Source organism: Octodon degus, unplaced genomic scaffold (genome assembly GCF_000260255.1).
Source record: "Octodon degus isolate 3935 unplaced genomic scaffold, OctDeg1.0 scaffold00008, whole genome shotgun sequence".
Classification (NCBI taxonomy): Eukaryota; Metazoa; Chordata; class Mammalia; order Rodentia; family Octodontidae; genus Octodon; species Octodon degus.
This window is the reverse complement of record NW_004524584.1, coordinates 19,626,024-19,635,390: the sequence shown is the minus strand read 5'-3', so window position 1 is coordinate 19,635,390 and position 9,367 is coordinate 19,626,024. Positions and strand designations below refer to the sequence as shown.

General features: G+C 56.4%; 1 protein-coding gene and 1 long non-coding RNA gene across 7 annotated transcripts; one reads left to right on the top strand and one right to left on the bottom strand.

Annotated features, from left to right (window-relative positions):
• Positions 1-539: 539 nt before the first annotated feature.
• LOC111814064 lies at positions 540-2,635 on the bottom strand. Of its 6 annotated transcripts, none has more exons than XR_002819141.1 (3): positions 1,887-2,635; positions 1,370-1,773; positions 540-1,176 (listed from the first exon to the last, which is right to left on the bottom strand). It is a non-coding gene; the product is annotated as an uncharacterized LOC111814064 (long non-coding RNA). The 6 variants fall into 6 exon arrangements; XR_002819143.1 differs by having other exon boundaries at positions 1,370-1,539; XR_002819144.1 differs by having other exon boundaries at positions 1,370-1,455.
• Positions 2,636-2,679: 44 nt separating this feature from the next.
• On the top strand, positions 2,680-7,851 carry Irx2 (iroquois homeobox 2). The gene is made up of 5 exons (XM_004625187.2): positions 2,680-3,354; positions 4,586-4,991; positions 5,239-5,940; positions 6,594-6,668; positions 7,252-7,851. Exons 1-4 carry the CDS (start codon positions 3,106-3,108, stop codon positions 6,644-6,646), a joined length of 1,410 nt encoding a protein of 469 aa, XP_004625244.1. The 5' UTR covers positions 2,680-3,105; the 3' UTR covers positions 6,647-6,668; positions 7,252-7,851.
• The last annotated feature ends 1,516 nt before the right edge of the window (positions 7,852-9,367 follow it).

Genomic DNA, 9,367 nt, shown 5'->3' with positions numbered 1-9,367 from the left:
GCGCAGCAAACCTGAAAGGACTCGGTAGTTGTTGCGAGGGCTAGCGCTCCCAGGCAGTTACTGCTTCCCAGCGTGCCCGACCAGTTCTTTCATTACGGCCAGGAGGCCAACGCAGCTGCAGCAGCCGCTGGAGCCCGGGACCTCACCTGCCTTAACCCTCCTCCCAACCCTCAGGCGCGACAGCCATCTTGCTGCGACCAGGGGACGGTCCCGCACGGTTCCCTCTGCTCCCCGCACGACCCCAGTTCTCGGGGGACCGGGACAGCCACCCGCGCATGCAGCGACAGAGAGGTACACAGCACTCAGCTTCCTGTCTGCAGTATGCTTTTCTTTTTCCCCTCATTTTTTGAAATGCTTAAGACCAAGCCAACTTTAACTTCAGCAAAGGAAAAGTGATTTTTCAAACATCAAGGAGCTACCATGCGAAACGGAGTTTATATATCCCGATAACACCGAGGAGTAAGTGTTAATGTTCCTGCGTAGGCATTTTAATTTGCTACAGTCACTACCAATAAAAACGGCATGTAGTACGATTCGACTGTTTAATAGCGCAAGGTAGACGGTTTTTATTAGGAACAGGCAGCAGTATGGAAAATTTAGATTTCAGCGGAGGAGTGTAATTGCTGGGGGAAAAACACACGCTGAAGGGAAGAGGCCTCGTCCCCATCGGCAGAACCAAAGAGGGCAGGGCAGCGGACTTCCGAGGAGAGCCCCCAGCCACGCCGCGCTTGTCGGGTTATATCCTTAATTGATGTCAAAATCGACCGAACCTGGGCTTAAGATGCAGAGCCACACTGGAACCCGTTTGCCTAAGTGGCAGGGTAGGTAGGGAGGGTGAGAGGAGAGGAGAGGGAGACATCTCTATGCTAATGACCACCGCAGGAAACCTTTAGAAATGGAGGCCAAGCGTCCCAGCTGACAAAAATTAGTGCCTTAAAAAACAAACAAAAAAACTTCGAGCCCGGGTGACTGGAAGCCAACTGGTTGGCTCGCCACGTGATCCGGGTCCATTCGCTCTCACGGGTGTGCATCTCTTCTCCTCTCGGGTCCCTTCCTCGAGGGCCTCCGGAGATCTGCCGGTGGGCTCCACCTGGCTGCAGATGCGGTGTGTGTCTCCGCCTGGTCTCTACCCTCTGCCCCCTCCCACGCAGTAGTAATTGATTGAAGGCATCGTCCCTAGAATGAATTAGGATACCTCAAGTGGGACCCCAGTAACCGGGTGCAGGCCACTGGGCCTCCTAGCCCTGTGTGTGGGGCAACTCTAGACGAAGAAGAAGTGATGGGGTGGGTGTGGTATGTAGGGAGGGTAGGGAGCGGGAGGCTGGGGCTGGGGTTCCGGGAGGATTTGCGGGGTGGGGGAAACACCTACCAGGAGTGACTTGCCACTGGTTCACCAAAGCCAAGGGAGGAAGATCCTGGTCAAGTTCCAAGCTGCAGTTTGCCACTGCTGGTTCCCTGGAAGCAGGAAGAGGAAAATGCAGCTCAATAGGCAGCCCAAGCCTTGTGCTCCTGCGCCACGGCTGCACCCCACTCGGAGGCCTGGGAGGCGCACAGTTACTGGAGACCACCACTGCCCACAGGTGCCGCAGGCCAGGGCTTTGCTCCAGCCCGCAGAGCAGATGTCCGCCACCTCTGAGGTGGTTCCCGGGGAGACACCTGTTGGGTGGGCTCCCCAGCAGGAGCCAACACACACCTGTCCCACTTAGCGCTCCCCAAGCGCTCCCACTGCTGACCCTACCGGACCTGTTGGCCAGACACCCTCTCCTGCCATTGCTGGGTGAAGGAGGTGTGAAGGAGTGAGATAGGGTGGAAGGCTGGGGTCCCAAAGGCCGCCCACGTACTACCCTGGACCCCCAGAGGCGCCTCCCCAGCCAACCGCAGGTCACCTCGGCCACCTGTGGTGCGACCGCGAAGGCCACCAGTCTGCTACACTCTCATCCCTTCCAGAGCTGGCAGCGAAGAGGTTCATGCCAAAGGAAGTTCCTCCAGTAACAGTGTTACCTCCAGTCCGAAGGAGGCATGAACTTATTAAAACCAAATAAAACCTTTCGGGAATGGCGTTTTACCGGGCGAAGCCCTAGCAGCGAGCTGCTGTAGAGTCCTAGCACCAGGGCCTGTCAAACCTCCGTAACTTGGGGCCGAAGCCTCGCCACCAGGCCCGGCCTACAGCCGCAAAGTGAGGCGCCCCGGATCCGGGTCGGCGCTTGATAGGGCGCGAGGGGCAGATCAGACCTGCGAGGCCACGCGGGGAGGCAGCGACGCCCGCGGAAAGGGAAAGGAGAGCCACTCACGTCACAGCATGGAGGGCCCGGGTCGCGCTTGTCCCCGTCTGGTCCTCCCGCCTGGACACAGGGATCTGGTCGATGCGGGACGCCGAAGAGTGAGCTCGGGGCTCCTTGTTACGGACTCGGCCGGGCCAGACCGCGGCGGCCTCGGAGTCGCCAGCGCTGAGCTAGGGGGGCTGGGTGGTCGCCGATGGGCCGGAGGAGGGGACAGAGGTGGCCGGGGGAGGCGGCTTGTAGCACGTACGAGTGGGAGGGGTGCGTGCCCAGGCGCACAGCTCTGCCAGGCCCAGCTATAGGGCCAGGGCCGGGGCCGGGCCCCGGCCGGGGAGCGCGCGCGGGCGGCTGTGCCACAAAAGCCTGCGCGTCCCTCCCTGCGCCCGCCCCTCTCCCCGCCACTCCTCCCCGCGCGCCTTGCTGCCCCTCCCCCGGCCGTGGCCGGCGGCGGTAGCGGGCGGAGCAGGGGAGGGGCGGGCACCCGAATATGCAGATGAGCGCGTGACGGACAGCTCCGCGTTCCAATGTCCCTCGGAAACTCGAGCGCTCGTTCCTCAACTCCTCACTCCCGACTCGAGACTCCCCCAAACCCCGACCGCCGGCCTGGCGCGCGGCTGCGCCCACCGGCTCCGCGCTGCCGCCGCTGTCGCTGCCACCCCACCGATCCCCAGCCCGCAGCCGCCCAGGCGACTGCCCAAGCTAGCCAGCTCCGGCCCGCAGCCCGGGTGCCCACCGCCGCGCCGCGCCCCGGCCGGGCGTGGATGGAGGGCGCCGCGCGCGCTGCCCGCTGCTCGGCGTGACGCGGGCCCTGCGCCCCGCGCCCACCATGTCCTACCCGCAGGGCTACCTGTACCAAGCGCCCGGGTCGCTGGCGCTCTACTCGTGCCCCGCGTACGGCGCGTCCGCGCTGGCGGCGCCGCGAAGCGAGGAGCTGGCGCGCTCGGCGTCTGGCTCGGCTTTCAGCCCGTACCCGGGCTCCGCGGCCTTCACGGCACAGGCGGCCACCGGCTTCGGAAGCCCGCTACAGTATTCGGCCGACGCTGCCGCCGCTGCCGCCGGCTTCCCGTCCTACATGGTAATCTCTCGCGGGGGGACGCGGAGGATGCGGTTCCTGGGCTCGGGGTGCGCATCGGGGCACACGGGTGGGCTGAGGTTCGGCGGGGGGGCCGAGGGAGGAGGTCCGATTATCGGCTCCAGAGTCTGAACAGGCTTGCGGTGGAAGATAGCGAGGCCGGCAAGCTTCGCTTGGTCAGGAGAATTTTCCTAAGAGCCTGGAGACCGCGTTCCTCCCGGCTGAAGTCTGTCCCTGGCTGTCCCAGGCTCCCTTGAAGCTGGACGGGGGTCTGGGCGAGCCAGTAGCCTACGTTGGCCTGGGGCGCTAGAGTGGGCGCGGGACTTCCGGGAGGCTGCCGGGCAGCTCCTGTCCCGCGCGCGGCACGGCCGCGGGCAGCAGGAGGGAGCAGAGCCCGGGCTGTGGCTCCGAGGCCATTCCGGAGGCGCCCTGGGTTCGGCCTCCCTCAGTCTCCCAGACCGAGCTTTCGAGAAAGGTTTTGGCGGACGCGGGTCCCGCGAACGCCGCTGCACTCCCCAGTGAGCCGGGAGTGGCGCCTGCTCTGGCGACCAGACCGGCTCGCGCGCCTCAAGGAGACTCAGCCGGGCCTAGGCGGGCGGTGGCCCCGCACTTTCCAGGCGATCCAGTCCGTTTGGGGGCTGTCTCTACTGCCTCCCTCAGTGGAATTCCTGGGTAGCTGCGGAGTGGCGGAGGCCTTAGAGAAGACTGCAAATGTCTTGAATTTAAAAGCTAAGGCATGAATTAAAATGCTAATTACCGCATATTTGAAGAATTCGAAACGGTGACTGGCTTCTGAGTTGCAAATTGGATTTACGGAGCTTTAGAGTGGTGAATAGCGGAGTGGGGGCTCTGGGGTGTTTTTTAAAACCATATAAGGGCGGGTAGGGGGTGGGGGTGCAGCCCTGCAAGCTTCCGGGGAAATTTAGACATCACGAAAGTACCTGGAGGCCAGAGCGCGGCGCGTTTGTTTGTGTACATTGAGCGGAAGGCTCCCAACATTTAGGGGAAGATGTATGGTTTTAGAAAGGTGAAATAGGACGCAATTTCGGGAATAAAACTGCAGTGCATTTTGTGACCAACACCTGGCCTTAAATCATCCGCTGCTTTCTTGTTCTTTGCTAAGGGCTGCGCAGTCCGAGCGCGGGAGACCCAGGGCCGTGGGGGGGGCAGCATCACCTTTGGGGTGCAGCCCGCTGTCCCTGTGCACCCACTCACGTGCTGCTGTCGGTTGCAGGGCGCGCCCTACGACGCGCACACGACCGGGATGACCGGCGCTATCAGCTACCACCCTTATGGAAGCGCGGCCTACCCATATCAGCTCAATGACCCGGCGTACCGTAAGAACGCCACGCGTGACGCCACGGCCACGCTGAAGGCCTGGCTGCAGGAGCACCGCAAGAACCCCTACCCCACCAAGGGCGAGAAGATCATGCTGGCCATCATCACCAAGATGACCCTCACGCAGGTCTCCACCTGGTTTGCCAACGCGCGCCGGCGCCTCAAAAAAGAGAACAAGATGACATGGGCCCCGAGGAACAAAAGCGAGGACGAGGACGAGGAAGACGGCGACGCGGCGCGGAGCAAGGACGAGAGTCCAGACAAGGCACAAGAGGGCACGGAGACCTCGGCGGAGGACGAAGGTGAGCGGGGACGCGGCTAGAGTAGGGGAGCTTCTCCCCAGGCGGGGAAGGGGGGACATGCCCATTGTGACACTCAGGATCCGCTTGGAGACTGGGTCCCTCAGCGCTGATTGGGCCGCTGGAGTTGGCCTAGGAGTCCGAGGGCCCTCCGGGAGGCTAGGCTGCCCTATGTGCGCGGTTGGGTTTGGGGCAGGGGGAAGCCTTGGAACTCTGGTACCACCAACAAGCTGCCCATCCCCGCCCTCAGGGATCAGCCTGCACGTGGACTCGCTCACGGATCACTCCTGCTCTGCCGAGTCAGACGGAGAGAAGCTGTCTTGCCGCGCCGGAGATCCTCTGTGTGAGTCGGGCTCAGAGTGCAAGGACAAGTACGACGACCTGGAGGACGACGAAGACGATGAGGAGGACGAATGCGAGCGGGACCTGGCACCACCCAAGCCCGTGACCTCCTCTCCGCTCACCGGTGTGGAGGCGCCGCTGCTGAGCCCGGCTCCCGAGGCCGTGCCCCGCAAGACACCCCTGGGCAGCCGGACGTCGCCGGGCGCGCCGCCGCCCGCCAGCAAGCCCAAGCTGTGGTCGCTGGCCGAGATTGCCACGTCGGACCTCAAGCAGCCGAGCCTGGGCCCGGGCTGTGCGACCCCGGGGCTGCCTGCCGCTGCTGCACCCACCTCGACCGGGGCCACTCCAGGCGGCTCGCCCTATCCGGCCTCGCCACTGCTGGGCCGTCACCTCTACTACACGACGCCCTTCTATGGCAACTACACAAACTACGGGAACTTGAACGCGGCGTTGCAGGGCCAGGGCCTCCTGCGCTACAACGCGGCTGCCGCGGCCCCCAGCGAGACGCTGCACGCTGTGCCCAAGCCAGCAAGCGACGCGGGAAAGGCAGGCGCACACCCGCTGGAGCCGCACTACCGAGCCCCGGGCGGCGGCTATGAACCCAAGAAAGGTAGGCTGCCCGGCCGTGAGGCATTGCAGGGAGAGACCGTAGGGTTAGAGAAGGAGGAGGGCTGGGCTGGGAACCTGTGGTGAGTCTGGAGAAGCCACCACTGGACTTAGAACTAGGCAGGCGAGAGCTGGGGTAGAAGAGCTGAGAGTGAAGTGGGAGAGGGCGGAGCCTGCCTTTTAGATCTACCCTATTATTATTTACTCTTTATTTAATTGATGATTAATATTATCATCATAACTGTTTGGGTTTTGGCAAACAAGTATTGCCACACAATGCCAATTACGGCCCTGCTCTCTGCCCAGAGTTCAAGCCTCCTCCAGCGGCCCTCCGTGTGTTTGGTGAGGTAGGGTCACAGCCGGAATTCCCCCTCCGCCTTTGCTTAGAAGGAAAGGCAACGTTCTCATTACTGGTAGAGGCCTGATTTGTTTCCGTTCCTTGTCTCTTTACTGTGTTAGCTCTGTGGTGCATAATTCAAGCTACTTGAGAGAGGAGTTCAGGGGGGATGTCAGGAAGTGGAGGGAACAGAGGTAGTGTCCCTCTCAGACAGCCCAGTTCACCTGGGGCTCTGCTGCGGGTGCAGATTGCGCTGGTGTCTGGCTGTTGGCCGCCAGCAGTTGCGGCTGGTTCTCACTCACTGCCCCCTCCCCCGACAGATGCCAGCGAGGGCTGCACGGTGGTTGGCGCAGGCGTCCAGCCCTACCTATAGAAGGCCCAGCTCGGCAGCGCAAGTAAGTGGGCACCAAGTGCTGCTCCGACGTGGAGTCCCCTCCAGTGATCAGCTCGCTGAGCGTGTTGTACAGCAAGGCTCCTGGGGTCTTTTCCTTTTTAAGGAGGAAGTGTCTGTTTTAGAGAGTCCCTCTTTGCTCAAATTCTGGTTTGAAAAATCACCCTAATTGGAATATATATTGCAACATGCTATTGTTTTGTCTTTGAAAAAAATAGATGATTCGAATCTGGGCATTTTTGTGTCCTATGGAACAGCTTTTCACTGCTAAACACCTAGCAGACATCTGCTTTGATGAGGGAACAGCACACAAACTCAGTTCAGAGCCCTTGTGTAGATGTTCCGCTGGGGAAGAGGAGGAGACACAAAGCAGTGGCTTCTAGCAGGCCGGCTTTCAGCCTGTGTACAGATGGCCTAGACAGGACCCTGAATTTCTCCTGGTGCAAGCAAAGCCCTTTAAAATGCCTGCCTCTACAGCCAGGCAAAATTACTAATCCTGGATCTTGACGAGGGGAAAGAGAAGTAGAACCATTGTCCATGTGGGGCTGAAGGATTTGGGATGATTTGATTTTTTCCTTGGTCCACAGGTAGGTGTCACAATTGCTTTGGAAAAAAAAGTCAGCAGGCCACGCTCTCTCATAAATACACAGATACAAAAAGCAGATCTCTAAATCCGGACCGTATCTTGTGCCACTGTAAAAGTGAAGGACCCACACAGCACGGTCAGCCACAGACCTAAGGACTGCCACGCACTGTTGTGGACATATGTGAACTTCTCGGCATAGTATAGCTTCCCCCATGTATGTGTGAATTTTGAAAACAATCTGTTTTTTCTCAGGATATCTTGAATTGATCACTTCATTGCCACGGTATATATTCTATAGGTGTGATAGGATTTACTGTAAAATTTATTTGTAAAAGATGTACACAGTAGAAATAAAACGTGATTGAAGAACTTGAGTACTTCACAAGTGAAAACAAATTTGATATTTATTTTTATAATGATATAAAGCTTCTAGTAATTTATGCAAGTTGTATTGCAATGGAATCTAAACTTTTTGTAAATAAATTCTGCTTGGTTTTTATTTGAACATTGCCGGTTATACAATCTTTGTTGGTTGTTTAACATGAATTCTTTACTAATTTATATCTTAAATTGTAAATAAAAACAGACTAGTCTACAATAATATGGTGTTTGGGGCTCGTTTTTCCAGAAGAGAGATTGGAGTCTGGAGCCCTAAGGCTGGGACCCTGTAGGCGAGCTCAGCTCATCTTTTTAATGAAAAGCTGTGTGAAACAAACTCTTCTTTCTTGCTCTGCTTATAAAGAAAAGAAAAAAAAAAAAAAACAGGCAAATGAGAGAGATCTACACAATAAGGAGATACATGTGGTTCTAGATTATTTATATAAAAATGTATTACAAAAATTTTTGTTTTCTGAATATGCAAAGTCCTTGCTAGTGTAAATTTTTAAAACTTGGAAAATAAAATGATTTGACGCGCTTGTGCATTTTATATTTATTTGTGATGCTGGCTTTGGGACTTCCTCAACAAACTAAGCTAGAGAAATACCATGCTATTGGTAAATGAGAGTCCCACCCCTAGGAGAAATTACTGGTGCAAAGAATTGAGGGGTTTCTTTTTTATTTTTAGCCAGAATTATCAAAATTAACATAGATTATTCAGATGCTTTGAAGTCCCCTTGACTCCTTTCACACACCTCCCTTGAACCCCAGGGGGCAAGAGGGGGTGGTTTCCTTCCAAAGATGCTTACCCCAAGGGCCCCCCAAGAAAAGTTTAAACAGCCTTGGATTGTTGCGTCTTTATTGTCCTTAACTCACATCCTAATTACAGAACAGGTCTAAAATTTGCAGTCAAGGAATGTACCCTCTTTGGTTGGAATCACAAAAGCAGCAACCCTGCCACCTTAATTTTCAGCAAAATTATGTGGCTATCCATATAATTTTGGAAAAGAAATGAACAATCATTTATTTCCTCTCCAAAGATAAATTGAGTGAATATAACTTACGGTTATAAAACAAGAATAATGGCTTCTTAGATTGCCCTTTAATCAATCATACACTTATTTTTCAAGAGGTTCACCTATTTTATGCTGTGATTAATAATCGTGCGGGATGAGAGCGTTATTGGATCCCAGCGGGGGAGGTCTCCGGTGCTTTTAGCTGCTTTGGAATGGTCAGTTGGGGTTCATTATGGGCTGAGATTGAACGATTTATAAAATCTTGTCTAAACATCTGCCAGCTCCGATAGGCCGATGTGTCTGAGGATGGGAAATTGCTGCACTGGTTGATATTGACAAACGGATCTCTCTCCAGTGGCTTTTTGTGCCATAGAAATTAGTGGCCTCTTGCTGAGGTCTTGTTCGAAAGGGTATTTGAAAGTAATCTTAGGTACTTTAGCAAAGCCGGGGGACTGTTAGCTGGACGCCAGCGGGGAGGGCTGGCGGTGCTGGCCCTGCCTGGAGAGCACAGACAGATGAAGGGAAGGTTTCCGATTTCCAGTCCTTCTTATGCATTCTGTTGGCTCTAAATACGTAGGCATTTGGAGGTCAGACATAACGTAAACCTCTAGGGTGCAGAGCTTTCTTCTCTCTCCTTTTTCCTTTTCTTCCCTCTGCCTCCCCCAGTAATGGAAATGGCAGTGCTGGAGCTGAGCTCTCTGTTGGCAGCAGGGAGGCTTTTTC

Bases quoted from the DNA above. Each gene is read 5' to 3' on its own strand.
- Irx2 (XM_004625187.2), top strand. From the start codon at position 3,106: ATGTCCTACCCGCAGGGCTACCTGTACCAAGCGCCCGGGTCGCTGGCG. The intron at 4,992-5,238 runs GTGAGCGGGGAC...CCCCGCCCTCAG, and splicing joins GACCTCGGCGGAGGACGAAG to GGATCAGCCTGCACGTGGAC. The intron at 5,941-6,593 runs GTAGGCTGCCCG...CTCCCCCGACAG, and splicing joins CGGCTATGAACCCAAGAAAG to ATGCCAGCGAGGGCTGCACG.